The 17,904-nt window shown below is 39.8% G+C and overlaps 1 protein-coding gene across 1 annotated transcript; it reads right to left on the bottom strand.

Annotated features, from left to right (window-relative positions):
* Positions 1-8,786: 8,786 nt before the first annotated feature.
* LOC128016371 (doublesex- and mab-3-related transcription factor A1-like) lies at positions 8,787-16,274 on the bottom strand. The gene is made up of 4 exons (XM_052600847.1): positions 16,123-16,274; positions 13,543-13,627; positions 10,228-10,669; positions 8,787-9,942 (listed from the first exon to the last, which is right to left on the bottom strand). Exons 1-4 carry the CDS (start codon positions 16,272-16,274, stop codon positions 9,248-9,250), a joined length of 1,374 nt encoding a protein of 457 aa, XP_052456807.1. The 3' UTR covers positions 8,787-9,247.
* Between the last annotated feature and the right edge of the window lie 1,630 nt (positions 16,275-17,904).

Genomic DNA, 17,904 nt, shown 5'->3' with positions numbered 1-17,904 from the left:
ATATGACTAAAAATAACCATCTCTGTTTTTAGAGGAAACATCCAAGAACTTTATCGATGCAAGACACAACATCGAGTCGGATGTGATGGAAGATGCATCAGGGCCTAGCGTGTCACAGAAACACGTGAACCAACTGGTGTTCAACTGTGCTTTTTATTTTTGGAGCAGCCATTCTTCAAAAAATTGATTGAGGCGATCAGTGGCGGGAAGAAAGTAATGTGCTGAAAAACTCTGATCTGTCATCTCCAAGATTATTAATGTGGACACTGTCTGCATGACAGCAGACATTTGGTCAGCACAAAACCAGAGTTTCTTCGGGGTCACATGCCATTGGACGGACAGAGACACACTGGAGAGACGTTCTGCATCATTGGCATGTACACGTCTCAAAGTTCGACACACCTATGATGCAGTTGCAGCAAGACTAAATGAAATCCAAGCTGAATACAGGATTCAAGATGAAGCCAAATCCACTGTGGCAGACAATGGAAGTAATTTTTAGTCGGCTGATTGGGGTGGTCTTGGCGCAGTGGATAAGATGCATGCCATTGGTCGGAGAGACCTGGGTTCGAATCCACTGGTTGACACCAATGTGTCCCTGAGCAAGACACTTAACCTCTAGTTGCTCCAGAGGCATGCGACCTCTGACATATATAGCAATTGTAAGTCGCTTTGGATAAAGGCGTCAGCTAAATGAATAAATGTAAATGATTGCAGTGAAGTGAGATTTTTGTATGTCAGTTGTCTTCTTCAGGAAGATGGAGACGGAAAGCAGTTTATTTCTTGCACAGCATCAGTGCTGTGCTGCTCATATATTAAATAGAATTGCCACCAATAATATAAACAAAGCAGCATCAAATGGGCCATCATGTGAGATATACAGGAGTGCCATGGCTAAATGCTCATCTATCTGGAATAAAGCTGGGGAACAATAGTCCGTCAAAGACGGGGAAGAAGGGAAGAAAAGAGGGAAGGAAGAAAAGGAGAAGGGGAAGAAGAGAAAGAAAAAATGAAGAAAAGAAAGGGTGAAATTTGACGTTCAAAGACGGATCTTCATTAGCATGCGCGCAGTGATACATCTTCCGGTTTCTTCTTGCGGTAAATTCGCGCATTTATATTACACTGTTTCCTATTGCAGGTGCTCCCCTCGACCCGGGTTCGAATCCAGCTAAAGACAACTTTTTGTTTTATTGTTAATTGCTTTAAATAAATGAAGTTTCAAGGTTAATTAAATGTATATATGTGCTTGTTTGATATTTTTTCATTACATTTTAATACACCAATGGAAATGTGCTTTGTTATTATTAGTTATTTAGTAGTTGTTGTATTATTTTTTATTCTGATTAAGCATGTTATTATGTGTAGTTGTATTCATATTTATTTTAAGCATGTTATTAGTTGTGATTTTATTGATATTAAATCAGATTTTTTTTAAGGTTACATTCATTCAAGACACCTTTAAATCTGTCATTTTTAATTAAAAAAAGATGCAAAAATAGTCATTATTATGCTTAAAAATGTCTGTGACAAATGACAAAGTGCAAATTATCTTTTTATAGGAATACGTTCTATTGTTGCAGTGTACTGATGAAATGTTTACTAAAGTACAAATAAAAAAGCAATCATTCTCTTTTTTTTTTTTTACAATTATGCCAACATAACAGTAATGAATATTAAACAAATTAAATTTATATAAGTTTAAAAAAAAAAAAAAAAATTTAAAAGGGAAATAAAAGGAAAATAAATGTAGAAATCAAAACATTTCTCAATTTGTTTTTTTATTTATTTTACAGTTATGCTAACAGAACAGTAATGAATATTAAATGAAGTTTTCAAACAATAAATTAAAAAGGTAAAAGTAAAAGTTAAATAGGATTAAAAAAGCAAGTTAAATAAAATAATGTTAGACAAATATTAACAATAGTGAACTATATTTAAACAACTATATACACACAACAATAAATAAAAATATACAGTGTATACATTATTTGGGAGAAGGTTCTCCGGATTTACTCTAACCACTTTTCTTTTGTAATGTTCTCAGTCTGTGGACAGTATATACACCTTGCCCCTGTACTGGCTATGTCCCGTTGCACTGGTTTTGAATTGTCCACACTTCCTGCAAGTGTTTGCCTTGTAGGGTCTCTTGGGCATGGTTTGTGGAGCTGGTTGAGAATTGGTGCTCTGCACAATAGGCTGTAACAGTGGCATCCTATGGACCGCTGACAGTCTTTGAACCATTTGCAGACCCTGGAACACTGGCACACCCTGAAACATCGACAAAAATATGGTTTTCTGGTATTAAAAAAAAAAATTGAACAAGTGTAATAATTCGTACAGAATGGAACGTGAAAAGTGTCTTCATAGAATACTTTATAGATTATGCCATTACTTACAGAGACAGTACTGCTTGGTATAGAGGCACAAGACACTGCTGCGCTGGGTTGGTCTTCAACCTGAGAATTTGGCTTTGCTGCAGCAATGTGAGAGCCAGTAAATCTTGGTTTGGTAAATCAAAAATGTGAGAAGACAGAATGTGTTATAATAGCAAGAATTACAATTTATATTAATATTACTATTTTAAGTAAATGCCGGTTTTTAAAAACATTTCTTTCTGAATAGAAGTTTCATCCATATTTATTAGCAGTATTGACTCCTGAAATTACTACAAAGTATTTGCATGATGGAATAATTGTTAATATGTGTACAGTTAATAATAGCCAGCGTCTATGTGGTATGTTACCTGAGATTGAGAAAGAAAGCTAATGTAGCTTTAACACATGAGAAGTATTGAGAGAGATGCCATGAGGGACATGAGTCTAGTCTCAAGAGAGAAAGCAGACAGGTTACATTCTACATTTATCCTTGACCATGTGACTTAAACCAAATCTGAGATATTCAAACTGACCATTCAGCAGACAACAGGTGCCCCCACTGTACAAGAGGGGTGACAATTAGTAGGTCTCAGCCAGCATCTCATAGCATTCTTGCTTTTTCTTTTTTTCTTCATCTTACGTTCTGAACTTTCTTGAATTTTAATTGAGCACATTCTTAAGTGGTATTATTAAAAAAGTTAAATAGTAATTCTTACCATTGAAAATTGTGTTGCAACTCTTGCTTCCACAGGTGCAGTAGGCTGGGGCCGGGGCAGGGGCATGGGATGAGGCTGGGGGTCAGGCTGACTCTGCTCCATGGCCTTCTTTGCTGTTTCAGCAGCATGAGGTTCTTCCACCACCCTTTGTGCTGGTCCAGTAGAGGCTTAAGACGACAAAAAAAAAAAAAAAAAAAAAAAACCCTTAATACATAATTCAGAAAGAAACCTTTTCAGTAAATATACTAATGATACTAATAAAAAACATGCATTTCAGCACACCTCCAAGCAAGGTTGTTTGGCCACGAGACAGCATCTGACATTTCTCTATCTGTAAGCATTATAACAAATATAATGCACAATACAAGTGAGTCCCTTAAGAGAGCATAAAATACTTCATTAAATTCATATATTTATTCATTCATTCATTCATTTCTAGGACACAAGTCACATTTATTTTATATATAATGTTACAACTGGTATCTCTATTTAGAGGAGAAAGATACAAGACAGGAACATTTCTTAAAATACCTGCAACATTACATAAATGTCTATAAACAATTATTACACACTCTGGTTTTGCACTGTTGAAAGCCATAACATAACACAACCATCACATTACATCGTTCAAATGAATGGGACCAGGTAAATGTTTGTTTTGAAGCCTGATGTGTTGTTCTCTTATGCAAATACACTAAACCAAGATACTAATAATGTTCGATTACGATTATTTTTTATTTTTATACATCTATAATGCAAAGGTAACAAACACTCACCCATTGATAAATCTCGTACCACTTTTTATGTCGAACTACGCGACAATGACCCTTGTCATAGGTCACAAACTTGAGTAATTAACCTTTTTTACCTCTGACACGCCCCCTGAGGATGATGTCATTCTTTCGTACACCTTCGGCATGGTTCGGCAACTTGATTGACACCTGACTAGAAGCGCTGACCCCTCCACCTTGCGGTGAGACGCGGAAACGTGCCGTCGAAATCCCCCTGCTCTCTGATTGGTCAAATGTCACGAATGTCAAGATAATGTTATAAATTGCGCTTTTTGATTGGCTGGAAATGTTAAGGCGCTTCGACGCGATTGGTCCAAATGTCATAGCGCTTCGATGCGATTGGCTGCGCAGTTCGACATTGCTCAACATTGCTCGAAATTATGTCGGACTATCCTTCGTCAGCTAGGAATAAAGCACATAGAAGTGGCCTCAGAAGTGATTCAGGAGATGTGCATTTGACTGTCCCTTCTGTCACAGGATGGAGCTACAGTCAGAGATGGCAACTCTGGGAAATCTGAGGAGTCAGAGGAAAACACGGTTGTCTTTAATCAAGTCAAGTCACCTTTATTTATATTGCGCTTTAAACAAAATACATTGCGTCAAAGCAACTGAACAACATTCATTAGGAAAACAATGTGTCAATATGCAAAAATTAAAGTTAAAGGCAGTTCATCATTGAATTCAGTGATGTCATCTCTGTTCAGTTTAAATAGTGTCTGTGCATTTATTTGCAATCAAGTCAATGATATCGCTGTAGATGAAGTGACCCCAACTAAGCAAGCCAGAGGCGACAGCGGCAAGGAACCGAAACTCCATCGGTGACAGAATGGAGAAAAAAACCTTGGGAGAAACCAGGCTCAGTTGGGGTCAGTTCTCCTCTGACCAGTAATGCCAAATCATCATCTGACAGCACAACTTATGATGAAGTCAGAAAATACTTAGAAGATTCAGATAACAACCTGACTATTAAGGCATTAGTTAAGATACTTTTTATCAAGTACAACACCACATTGCCTTTCAGTGCTCCAGTGGAGCGTCTTTTTAGTCATGGAGGCAATCGTTTGACCTCTTCTCAAAGCCGAATGAGTGATGACCACATGGAACAGGTTTTACTGCTCCGTTACAACAAACAGCTCTGTCCCCGTGACCTGACCCAAGATGTGTGATGTGTGATGGGGACACATAACCCTACCCTAACCCTAACCCTAGTGTCCAGTGAGATCTTTGGAGGACAAACAGCACACACATACAGAGAAGTAATTCAGTGATTTCCCTAACTGCATTGATGGCTATGAGACACCAGTGTTTTTTTTTTTTTTTATAACCATTTTAATAACGGTTTTATTTGTTTTGTTTTCCCCCCAGTTTGTTATCTTATAGCTTTGCAAAGAGTTGATTCCTACAACAGTATTATTATTATTTTTTTTTTTTAAATAACAATTTTAATAACTGTTTTATTGCCTTTTTGTTTTGTAATGAACTCTGGTTTTGTGATGGCTGTGCTTTGAAATTAAATTAATATGATCTTATTTCAAGTGATGAAAGATTTCTAAATTCTAGCAGTAAAGAGAGTTGAGTACTACTATAACATTAACCCTGACTGTTATAAGTGTTTGGAAATAGTTGAGTTGAAAATATATATTAGAAACTTAAAAGTAATTAAAAAGTAATAAAATGTAATCAGTTACTTTACTTTTATAAAGTACTCGAAAAGTTACAGTACTTATTACATTTTAAATAGGGTAATTTTATCCTATAACATTTCCAAAGTATCCTTCCCAACACTGCTCTCGGAGTTCATCAGAAAGATCTTTATAGTGTTTGGAAGATGAATGACGGTTTTACGGTTGTGAAAAGACATGAGTAATTTATAACAGAATCTCCATTTTTGGGTGAATCAATCCTTTAATTATTCTAACTCCATGGTTCTCTCCAACTGGAGGGAAAGAAAACAACGAAAGAAGCCGTTTCGGTATTTACTTAACTATAAAAAGGAAAGGTTGTGCACCTTGCTAGCTGACAAGTGACATTAGCATGCTAGCTACAGTTAGCTACTTGTGTCCAAGGACAAAATAAAAATGTTCAAGAGGCTTTATGAATAAATATTCAAGTATTAAACACTTTTTATTTCAAATGAGTGAACAGCATGTAAAGAAACCTAAAGGGGACATTGGATGCCCATTTTCCACAAGTTCTCAATTATCTTTTCATGAAATGTCTATAACATCCTTTAGTTCAAATTTGTCAATGGTCGTGTAAAACAGCCCCTTTTACCTTGTTAAAAACAGCTCACCCCCCTGCTCTCCCCCCACTCACCATCATGAACAGCACTGTGACTGCAGTGGAGTCATTCAGATTCCTGGGAACCACCATCTCTCAGGACCTGAAGTGGGACAATCACATTGACTCCATTGTTAAAAAGGCCCAGCAAAGGTTGTACTTCCTTCGCCAGCTGAGGAAGTTTAACCTGCCACAGGAGCTGCTGAAACAGTTCTACTCGGCCGTCATTGAGTCTGTCCTCTGTACTTCAATAACTGTCTGGTTTGGTTCAGCAACAAAATCAGACATCAGAAGACTACAGAGAACTGTTCGGACAGCTGAAAGGGTTATTGGTGCTCCCCTGCCCACCCTTCAAGAACTGTATACATCCAGAGTGAGGAAAAGGGCTCAGAAAATCACTCTGGATCCCTCACATCCAAGTCACCCCATCTTTGAATGTTTGCCATCAGAGCTGCAAACACCAGAACAGCAAGGCAGAAGAATAGTTTCTTCCCCCAGGCAATCTACCTCATGAACAGTTAAATGTTCCCCACTTATGCTTATAAACGTGCAATATCCTTATATTTATTTGTTCCCCCTCCATCCTAGTACATCCCTGCATCTTATTCAATCCTATTCCTTTTTTTTTTCTTCTTCTTATTTTTTGTCTGTGTGTTGTTGTCTCTGTGTACTGGAAGCTTATGTCACTAAAACAAATTCCTTGTATTTGCAAGCATACTTGGCAATAAAGCTCTTTCTGATTCTGATTACCACAGCGAGCCGTTTTGGTGCATGTCACTTTAAATAATAATGAGTTCTGCTGACCCCGCATAGAAAAGGTGATTTATAAATAATCATTAAAAAGAAGACTTTATTTTTTCTTCTGTCTCAAAACCAACCCACAACATATTAACACACATCAGAAACACACTTACCTTAAAACACTACACACATTATAACCCGATCATGAGAAGAACAGTGCACATGACACACATCTATCAGAGTAACATGCTGTTTACACACTCTGTCGTCTCTGTTTTCTTCATCTTCCTCACACTGTTGGTCTTCAGCAGATGTTCAGAGCACAACTGAACTTATTCATTCATATTGATCAACTGAATCATATTAATTCACTCACAACTCAAACCACCAATCAATCCATCACCAACAGCCCAGTTTTACAGCACATCCTCATTTTATTTAGCTTGAGTAAACTGAATTAAATTAATTTATATTAAAGTAAAAGGCAATGCATCTTTGTTTGTTTTGTCATCTTCAGGAGCTCAGACATGATCCTAACCAGAGATGTTGTGTCTCGGTCACTAGGTGGCGCTCTGTCCATATTTTCAGGAGAAGAGAGTGACCTGAAACAGATTTGTGTGGACACATGATGACATCCATGATGTCTCTCTGTTTGTCAAAGCACAGATGGTCTTCAGTAATTATGGCCTGATTTCTCTCAGCGCTGTAGTGAAGCTGGTGACAGCACTAAAGGATAATTAATAAAACAATAAAGGTACGTTTAATTGATAAGCCTCAACTAAAACGGATCACATTTTAAAATCAATGCATCGTTCGAGTAATATGATAAACGATCAGATCTCTGTTGCCTGATTGATGAAAGGTGTTCAGATAAAGCAAAGCAAACATGTCTCGACTCTTTCTGATTAAACTACACTGATGTGAAGACTCTCATTCTTCATTTCTTACTCATTTTGTGATTCTGTGCTGTGTTTACAGCCCCGTCGGTGAGGTTTAATATTGTACAGTATGTATTTTTGCTTATATTATGACTCTGACTGCAGTTTGAGCTAATTTGGTATTTATTTTATTATATTTTCTCTAAAACATGAATTTGCTTCTGTATAATGTGTGAGAATACAAGATTCAGTCTGATCATGTGTTTGATTTAAACTTGTATCTTCCTGGAAACGTTTTCATTTTCGTGGGCAAATGAAGGATTAATTGTGTTTTTGGGATGGATGGAAGTAAAATCTTTTATCGTGATGTTCACATTTCTGATCCTCAAACGCATTTTAAAACTTTTTTAGCAGCCTATTTGTTTTGGCAATATCACGTGATTTGAGGCGATGTTCCTGTGAGACAGCAGCACAGATTATTTCTTTTTTAAGTGAAGTGACATTCAGCCAAGTATGGTGAGAATTTGTGCTCTGCATTTAACCCATCCGAAGTGTGTGTGTGCACACACACACACACACACACACACACACACACACACACACACACACACACACACGGAGCAGTGTTCATCATTTATGCTGCGGCGCCCGGGGAGCAGTTGGGGGTTCGATGTCTTGCTCAAGGGCACCTAAGTCGTGGTATTGAAGGTGGAGAGAGAGCTGTACATGAACTCCCTCCACCCACAATTCCGTCCGGCCCAAGACTAGAACCCACAACCCTTCGATTGGGAGCCCAACCCTCTAACCATTAGGCCACGACTTCCCGTATTATAATGATTATTACTCATTCAGCAGAAAGAGAAGCTGCATAAGTGTTTGTTTGTTTGTTTCTCTCCTTTAGGAAAGCAGGACAATACTATTAAACCCAATATTTCAGTTTTGATGGCACTGGTCACTAATGTTTCAGAAGAACAGAGTTAAGATAACAGCTATAATCGAAGATAACTACGACACATCATCTGTTACTGAATCATCACTTTACATTAAAGCATTTACATCAACAGCATCCGAATCATCCGTGCTAATGCTAAAACATCCAAAATCTATTCATGTTCATACACTGCAGATGTTTCATTATATCTAATAATGTTAATGTGTTTACAGATCAGACAGATTTATTGATTTATAGTGGTTTTATTTCACCAGTCCACTTTGAAACTGTTTCTCACAGATGAAACCTTGCATAGATTTGACTTAAAATGGGGTTGATTTATAGCTTTCTTTTCCTTACTAAGATTTATTAACAAACTTTTTCAAATATGCATAAAACTATACAACATTTTACAAACAAATCTGTATAAAAGTATATATGTATAAACCTGGATTGACTTCCATGAGCTGCTAGTGCACTAAATGTCATCTCAAGCCCTGATACTGTTGTACGCTGTAGTTTAATGAAGAAGAGATCATTTGTCGTGGCCGAGGCTGGAGTAAAACACTGCGGGGCTGAACGAGTCTCTGGGGTGAGACAGCGCTCCGGGGAAGGGATAGTCTGCCGGGGGACGCAGGGACATCGCCGGGACAAATCCAGACGCCAGATACGGAGGAATGAAGCTGGGTGTGGAATAGGCGAGCCGCAGCGGAGCGATGGCAAAGCGAGGGTTAAACCCCAGCACGCCGTCACTGAAGCAGCTGGAGGAAGCGTGGAGGGGAGAGAACGCAGACGTGGAGCTCAAGTGTCTTCGTGGAGCTTCTGAGACGCAGACGGCAGACGACCGTGAGACGGGGAGGTTCTCCGACAGCGGGACAACGTCTCCGTTTGAGATCTGTCCCTCCGGAGAACCCAGCAGCAGGTCGATGGCCCTCACCACGTCCCCCGAACTGGTCTTCAGCGCCGCCTCCAGAGCGTCTGGTTTGAGGTGAGGGAAGATCTTCATCAGGACAGCGCCGGGGTCTCGTCCGCTCCTGATGGGAAGCTCTTCTTTGGGTTTCTCTGACTCACTGCCGGACTCCAGATCGGAGGAGCTCACCGACTGATGATCGGATCCCGGAGACCCGCGGTCGCTCTTGTCTGACGCAGGGGTCAGCGCAGGTGTGTGTGGTCTGAACCAAGCCTGATTCATCAGTCCGCTCAACACACTGCACTTGTTCAGGCTTTTCTCTGCAAGAATAAAACATAAATACTGTCAGCGTTTAGTTCATGGCAGGCAACAGAACAGAAGCTGATCATTCACACTGGAGCTGGTTTAATTCGTGCTCTCTGGAACACATTACTGTATAAACATCACTACTATAAATCTATAAATCTCTCTCAATAGTGTGCATCGTATAAACAAACACTGACATATGAACTATAAAAACACTTAAATACTTTCAACGTTAAACGTTAAGAGAATACACTGAGAAGGGTTAATTCTGTTTACATTTAAACAGAAACAGTTCCTACCGTCTCTGAACGCGTCCGGAGCGAAGGCGTCAAACGCGGAGCTCAGCGGTGCTCTGGAGACGCTCCTGCCGCCCTCACTCGCTCCTGCTCCGGGGTACATCATCTGCAGCTCCTCCTGCGCCTGCTGCCTCCGAAGCGCCACCTGCGCCGCCATCACGCGCTGCCTCTCCGCGATCAACGCGCACTTGACGCACGCGCAGTCGCGCCAACGGCAGAAGCGTTTGTGACCCTTTAGAGCCGAGACCACCCCGTGATTCCTGCAGCGCGCGCACTTCGGGCTGCGCGGGAAACTCCTGTCCTCCGGCCGCAGGAAGAGCGCTGCGTGCGGCGCGAGGAGAGAGAAGCGCCCGCTGCTGGACTCCATCACTCTCCGTGTGTGTGTGTGTGTGTGTGTGCGTCTGAGTCTCAGACTCTGAGAGAGAGCGTGTGTGTGTTTCTGCTGCTGAAGGTGAATGAACCAAGGATTTAATGGTGCAGGTGACAAAAGAGAAAGGCGACACCGACACGCCCCTCCCTCACACACACACTCTCTCTCTCACACACACACACACACACACACACACACACACACACACACACACACATTCACACACACACAACCCTCATCATGCTATTTTAAAGTGAGTTTAACCTTAGCTTCTATTTGCTCTTTATTTTCTATTTTCTGTGTGTGAATTATGACCAAAGCACATGTCATAAAATCTTTAATATCTGAACATCTTTGACTCGAGCTCATCTGGACATTCATCTACAGATTCCTGAGTGCATTAAACAGAGCATGAAATCATGAAGCATTAGGTTAAAACAACAGGTCTATATAATATTCACATGAGCAGTTCATAGGGAAGACGCTGAATTAACCCTACATGAAATACTGACTTTTTAGGCAAAGCAAGTTTATTTATATAGCACATTTCGTACACAATGGGAATTCAAAGTGCTTTACATAAAATAAAGTAAAAGAATAATAAAGAAAAAGAATAAAACAAGCATTTTTAAAACTGTTAAAATTATTTTTTTAAATGTACTTATTTAAAATTAATTTAAAACAGTTCAAAACAGTGAAAATATAGTGCAATCAGTTCGGACATTGCACAGTGCTCATTCAATAAATGCACAGCTAAACAGATGAGTTTTGAGTCTAGATTCATATGTGACTAGTGTTTTAGCACATCTGATCTCTTCTGGAAGCTGATTCATAGTAACTAAAGGAGGACTCCCCTTGTTCTGTGTGAACCCATGCTATTTCTAACTGACTTGATCCTAATGATCTGAGTGCTCTGTTAGGCTTATATTCAGTGAACATATCTGCAATATATTTCATAACATTGACCTATTTTTTTTCTTACAATTCTGTCCTTTTTTTCTCACAAATCCAAGTGTATATCTCCTACATCAGACTTTTTAACTTGATTTAACTCAGCAATTGTGAATTTATTTTTTCTAACCATAACTGTGGGATATAATGTTTCTGAGCCGAAAGGGAATTTTTTATTTATTTATATAATTAAATAATTATTTATATAATTAAAAAAAGAAAGAGATTTTTGAAATATAAACTCAAAATAACTTTGTTTTATTATTATTATTTTATACCATGGCTTCCATTGACTGCTACTTTACTCACGACATACAACAAGCAGTGCAATGTAGGTCTGGCTTATTATTTTAGACTGTATAGATAATATGCCTTCTCATAATATCTTTAATATTTGGGACTTTAGACAAAACTGCATAAATACACATTTTGGCGGACTCTTATTTTGCAATGCAACATGTGACACTCAGAAGTGAAACTGTTTTGTGGAGACGGGAAACATTTTATTTTTATTTATTTATTATGAATTTACAGATAAAACAGGTTGTATATACAAGTTTATGAGAGGCTTTTATTTTGTTATTTCACACCAGACAGGCTGTAGACTATTTGTTTACCTGTTTATTATTATATTTACTTATTTATTTATTAACCTGTTAACTGTCACTCACGTTTTTGAAGATAGACATGAATGTGCATGATACAAACCTAAATTTTTATAATTCATGACTGAAAACATTTTCTAAGATGATTTTGATGTACCATTTACATGGTAATGCCATGTCTGATTTTAAAATGGGTTTTTAAGGATGAATTTTGAGATTTTATGTTTTCAAGTGATATATAACTTCTGATGATTTCTAAAATGTGATAGAGAAAAAGGCAACGAGGAAGTAACTGTAGATTTCTGAGGGTGCACTCTTGTCATAAATTGATCTATTACTTTTCCTACATAATTTTTAACAAAAAATATTGGTAAAATATATATTTGGGAGTCTTAGACCTTTCCAACGATATATAGTTTGTCAAGATTAGATTAGATTTAATTGTAATATAGTATAGTCAACGTAGGCGTCCCGTATACAGGACGGGGTGACAACTAACAGGTTAATTATTGACAGAGAACCTGCTGAATAAATGAAAGCCAAAGATGCTTTTCTTTTAAATAGTCTCCACTCTCCTCTGCTGTGATGTACAGTATACGAGTCCATCTGCTCATCACTGACTGATCCTGTTAAATATGCAAAAATACATTATTATCATTCAGCTGAAGAAAATTGACAATTGCATTTTTCTTCTGCCTCTATCCAACATTTTTTTTTTTTCAACAAAAAAAAAGACTAATTAAAGTCATCTGTCTCTCAAGACAAGACTAGGTTCAAACTCATATTGGTCTGTCAGTTTGTTCCCTTTTTCTCCATCTCGTCTTTCGTCTCTTTCAATCTCAGGAATAATCTCCACTCTGTGCCAATCGGACCGTCAACGCTCCAGAGCAGATTTTTCCTGGTATTTGCGTTCACTTGTTCGGAGACACGCCCGCGTGTTCTTCTGGGAGAGAGGCAGAAAAGAAGAGAAAGGAGGATGTTATCATTTCATCCACAGGCTTCTACATCTGCGTCTTATCAGAGCACTGCGGATCTTATCTGAGCACATGCTGCCTTTCTACACGGATGAGCAACAGAGAACCACTATAGCAGGAGTGTGTGTGTGTGTGTGTGTGTGTGAGAGAGAGAGAGAGAGAGAGAGAGATCCTACATGGAAATTAAACATAGTTGCTTCATGTTTTAAATACACTTCTAGAAAACATGACATCTCTCTAACTGGAAAATAACTGAGTTTACTCGGTCTGTGTGTATGTGGAGACATTTTGAAGTGATGTTGTTGGTCTTCTTGAGACTCTTTAAACGTCTTGTTGACCATGAGCTGCTCTTGACCAGAAGCTTTTAGAAATGTTCACTTAGTCACGGACAGACGCGCTGGCTGTCTTTCATTCTCACTGAGGCAGGAGACACCTGAGGGTCCCTGATGGATCCGTATCTGTCCTCAAGACCACCGCAAGAGAAGAGAGAGAGACTAAAGACTCTGAAAGAAGAAAATATTAACACAAAAACAGACACCTCTTTCGCACAGACCTCCGGAGGGGCAGGGGCTAGAGTCCCTTTAATTCTTACTGAAAACACTTCAAAAGAATATTAAGGTTTGACATGTCACTATAACAACACTATTAAAGATATCAAGAACATCTGCCATGTTTTTGCATTATTCTGATGAAGTTTTAAGCAAATGGAGTAAAAATAAGAGTCTGATTCCACACTTTCTGCTGCCACTAAGTGGCACTTTAAGGATACAGGTAACAAAAATATTTAATTTCAGTCATGTTCACATGTGAAGAGTCAGCAGCTACCAAAGAACAGATGTAACACGTTAAATCAATTTAGGTTTCAGTATGTAATTTATATTGTCTGGTTTTGCCTTACATTAATTGCTTACCTGTTCAGTGGGTGATCTAAAGCAGATATGACTGTGCTAAGACAAAATCTAGTAATGAAACATTTATTTGAGTTGTAATTGTTATTGCTAACTTCTAGAGATTACAGTAATACATGCCATGGTGAAAAATGACTAAATGAATAATATTGAAATTATGTTAAGATGAATTTTATAAGTGTGCCCCTAAAAGCACAAGTGACTGGTTTCCCAGTTTCTGTGGCCTAGATCTGCCACTGCCAGAGACACGCTCAGACCTACAAGCATGTTCTTCAGCACACGCTAAGAGTCCGTGACGGGGAATGGGTCGAGGGTCAGGTGCTGTGTTAAACAGCTGCTCAGATGCAGATACTAATGGATTCTGCCTGTGGCTGGGACGGGGGTCACCGCTGGGGTCGCTGACTGTTTGCAGCTTTTACAGGATGTTACAATCACCACCAGAATTAAGAACAGCGTCAACAGATAATATTTGATCACTGTTTTTATGTATAATTGCAACTATTTTAATTTATGAGTAAGACACCAATTAAATCAGTTAAATCCATAAGGTAAAATGACAGAACCGAGTTAAACCAAGAGTCAAACTCCATGTTCTTAGTTTGAAACGGTTATGGATGTGGGCAAATGTGCCATTTTGTCCTGAAGATTGAAGACATTGATGTTAGGACAAGTACAGAAAAACACTGACTTCTATTTTAAACACATCTGTCTGTGGAAGCGTAATAACATAAAACATACTGGAAATACACAACCGTTAACTAAAGCTTGATATGATGATTAGATGGAGTCTGCATGTGTGTGTGATTTAGTGCGAGGAAAATGTTATCTTGGCTAGAAGCTTCCAGGCACGTGTGCACTTGCAGTCTTACAATCATGTATACGTGTTAGTTAAGTTTTCACAACCTGTAAAGATCCCGTAACGACACGTGACATCAGGGGTGACGTGTAATGTCAGAGTCGAAAACATTAGGCACGTTATACTTTCACTGAACAAGCAAACGATCTCGGCGTTAGCGCAGAAAGTGAGGAACTAACTGATCTCTGCTTCTTTTCAGTTTGCACATATTTTTTCGTCACGAACATTGATCTTCCTTCAAAACAGCCGGTAAAAGAGTCGCGCGATAACGCGCGTCATCGCTCTGACACAGAATTAGATCTGGCTTTTGTTCACACAGCGCTCGTCCCGGGTTGAATCTGGCAATGTTACTAGGTCCCCGACCCGGGTTCAATGCGGGAATCAAGTGGTTGCTTTCACACAGAAGGCGACCTGGCAATGTTCCGGCAATATGACGGGTCAGACGTGCAGTGTGAAATGGGCTTAACTGTGGTTACTGAAACCACGCCTTCTTTCTTTGCGTGAACATTTTGGAGGTATTATGCAAATATTTCCACATAGTGATATAGAGATGTGAGGGCATTTATACCCAGACAGCAAGCAGTTTTGGCCGAGATCCGGCCCAGATCTGGCCAGTGTGAAATTTATGCTTGCTGTCTGGGTACAAGCCATTTTAGGGGAGCGTGGCAGAGTCTTAACTTTTATAAAGAATATCTCTTTGGATTTGAGAATTTAGTCTTTGCAACTTTACAAATCTTCCTTATGCACCAAGAGATTGTAACAGTCCAAAGAAAGAAGAAAAATTTTAATCGCATCATATGACCCCTTTAAAATAGTGTGACTGGACCTCACAGCAAAAGCCACGCACAAACACAACCAAAACAAAATAAATTCCTCTCCTGTCTTACACTGTCATCACTCCTCCTTTTATCCTTCCAGAGCTCCTCCATGGGACTCGAGACTGGTGAATGGAGCAGATGCACACATTATCATTAACTCCACCAGACTCGCTTTATTCCCACATCTCTCAACCCTGCCCCACTCATCACAAAGAGTAAGAAAATGAATGAGGACAATATACACACACAAATAATATATATATATATATATATATATACAGGAACGGATTGGCAATCGGGAATGCCGGGAACAATCCCGAACGGCCGGTCCATTTCAGGCCGAATCGGCCGGTGGTCAAATTTTTTATTATTATTTTTTATTATTATTATTTATTTTATATGATACGCTACCGTACCGGCCTGTGGCCGGCCGCTCAGCTGCAGCGGAACGCAGCTGTGTGTCTGTCTGTGTGTGTGTGTCAAACTGGGCCAAACCAATACTTCCAATCTTAAGGGGGGATACGAGCAGCCCCTCCCAACTTGGACTGATCCTCGTATTTCCTGACATCCGATTGGCTCAAAGGCGCTGATAATTTTTTTTTACTTGGTTAGGTTTGAGTTTGTGTGAATGCAACAGAGACAGACGGTAAAAATGGCGAAACGAAGGAAAGAAGAGAAAGAAATGGGTGGGGCCGAAAAAATAAGAATGAAAAAGACAAAAATGTTGGCACAAGAGGCAGCTAAATGTGCCAAATTAACGGACCTTTTCCGCACTGAAAAGGGTGCTGTGGCAGGAGGTGCAGATGAGGAAGGACCCAGCAGCATGGATAGGACAGGTGCACGATTAGGCCGGCGAGCGGCGGCGACACGCTGGCTGGCTGACTGTGCGTGAGCGTGGCGTTTCTGTTGAGTGTAAGCTGCGTGGTGTTTGCGTAGCGTTTTCCATGTCTTTGCACACCAGAAACGTGTCTGACGCGGCGCTGCTGCTAGGTGACATAATAGGTAGGTAGGTAGGGCAGTAGAAGCTCAGGTAAAGCTCCACTAGCACGATCATCGGATAACGTTAGTTAGCTATATGCTATGCTACTATCTAAGCTAACTAAAAAACACACTTACAATGAGAAATATTTAATTTCACAATCTATAGCTTCAGTTAAATACTAGTTTCTGAAACGTATAAGTTAAAATACATTAATGACTCGTTATAACGTAGTACAAACGTCTTCTATAATAAATAGATTTTGTATGATTTGTAACCAGGCACTAAAGCGATTCAGATAAAACGTGCTTTGAACCAATCCGATCTGGGTCCTAAGCTCGGACTCGATCTCTTCAGTAGGACTCATTTGTTCACCACACCGTCTCTACGGTTAGAATCCTGCGTGTCCATGGCAACGATCTGCTTGGCATGGCAAGGTAGTGCGGAAAAGGGGCGGGGCTACATAAAGTCTATAAGCAAGGAATGTCTGTAAGGAGTCTATGTATGTATGTATACAGCGTCAGTTGCCATTCTCTATATTAGCTGTTAAGGTCAGTGATGGAGAGGGACAGTTTGATGATGACCCCTGCAGTCATATTGATGAGGAGGGAGTGAAGGAGGAGCAGCAGGAGAAAGCAGAGCAGAAGAAGGAGGAGCAGGAGGAAGGAAAGGATTATTGATTCTCTGTTCTTCCTACGCTTTTGATATTGCTGGTTCCGACCATTGCCTGTACGACTACGAGCCTTTACAATAAAGCCTGCATTATGGATCCCATGTCGTGTTCTGGATCATTACAGAAGACTTCGCCACAACAAGATCCAGCAGCTTTTGAAGGTCTTCATACCACCATGGCGGCCCAAGGCAGTCAGATTGTGGCCAACCAGTTCCAACTGAATCGACTGACATCAATCACAGAGGAACTCGTCAAGGCCGTGCACAATGTCCACACAGCTCCCGCAGCCACACCAACGCCACACCAAGGCATCCGGCATTACCCACGCGGCAGGAACGCCATCTCAGGCCACTCCTCGTCTTGCTTTCCTTAAATTATGATCTACAACCGGAACTAGCATGCAGAGACGAGGGCCGAGATCTCAACAGCTTTATCGAACTGACCATATCCATTGATAATCTGCAACGTGCCCAGCGATCCAACTCCCGTCGCACTGAGCTTTCAGCACCTGTGCCCTCTCAGGAGTCTACTGAACCCATGCAGGTT

This window comes from Carassius gibelio, chromosome A7, assembly GCF_023724105.1.
Source record: "Carassius gibelio isolate Cgi1373 ecotype wild population from Czech Republic chromosome A7, carGib1.2-hapl.c, whole genome shotgun sequence".
Classification (NCBI taxonomy): Eukaryota; Metazoa; Chordata; class Actinopteri; order Cypriniformes; family Cyprinidae; genus Carassius; species Carassius gibelio.
Note: the sequence above shows the minus strand (reverse complement) of the source record. Positions and strands in the feature narration are given on the sequence as shown.

What these genes read in the sequence shown, in the direction of transcription:
- LOC128016371 (XM_052600847.1), bottom strand. Translation starts at nt 16,274, where the DNA reads ATGTCAGGAAATACGAGGATCAGTCCAAGTTGGGAGGGGCTGCTCGTA. An exon ending in GAGCGGCCGGCCACAGGCCG is followed by an intron (nt 13,628 to 16,122) that starts GTACGGTAGCGT and finishes TTCTTCTTTCAG; the next exon opens with AGTCTTTAGTCTCTCTCTCT. An exon ending in CTCAGGTGTCTCCTGCCTCA is followed by an intron (nt 10,670 to 13,542) that starts GTGAGAATGAAA and finishes ATTCACCTTCAG; the next exon opens with CAGCAGAAACACACACACGC.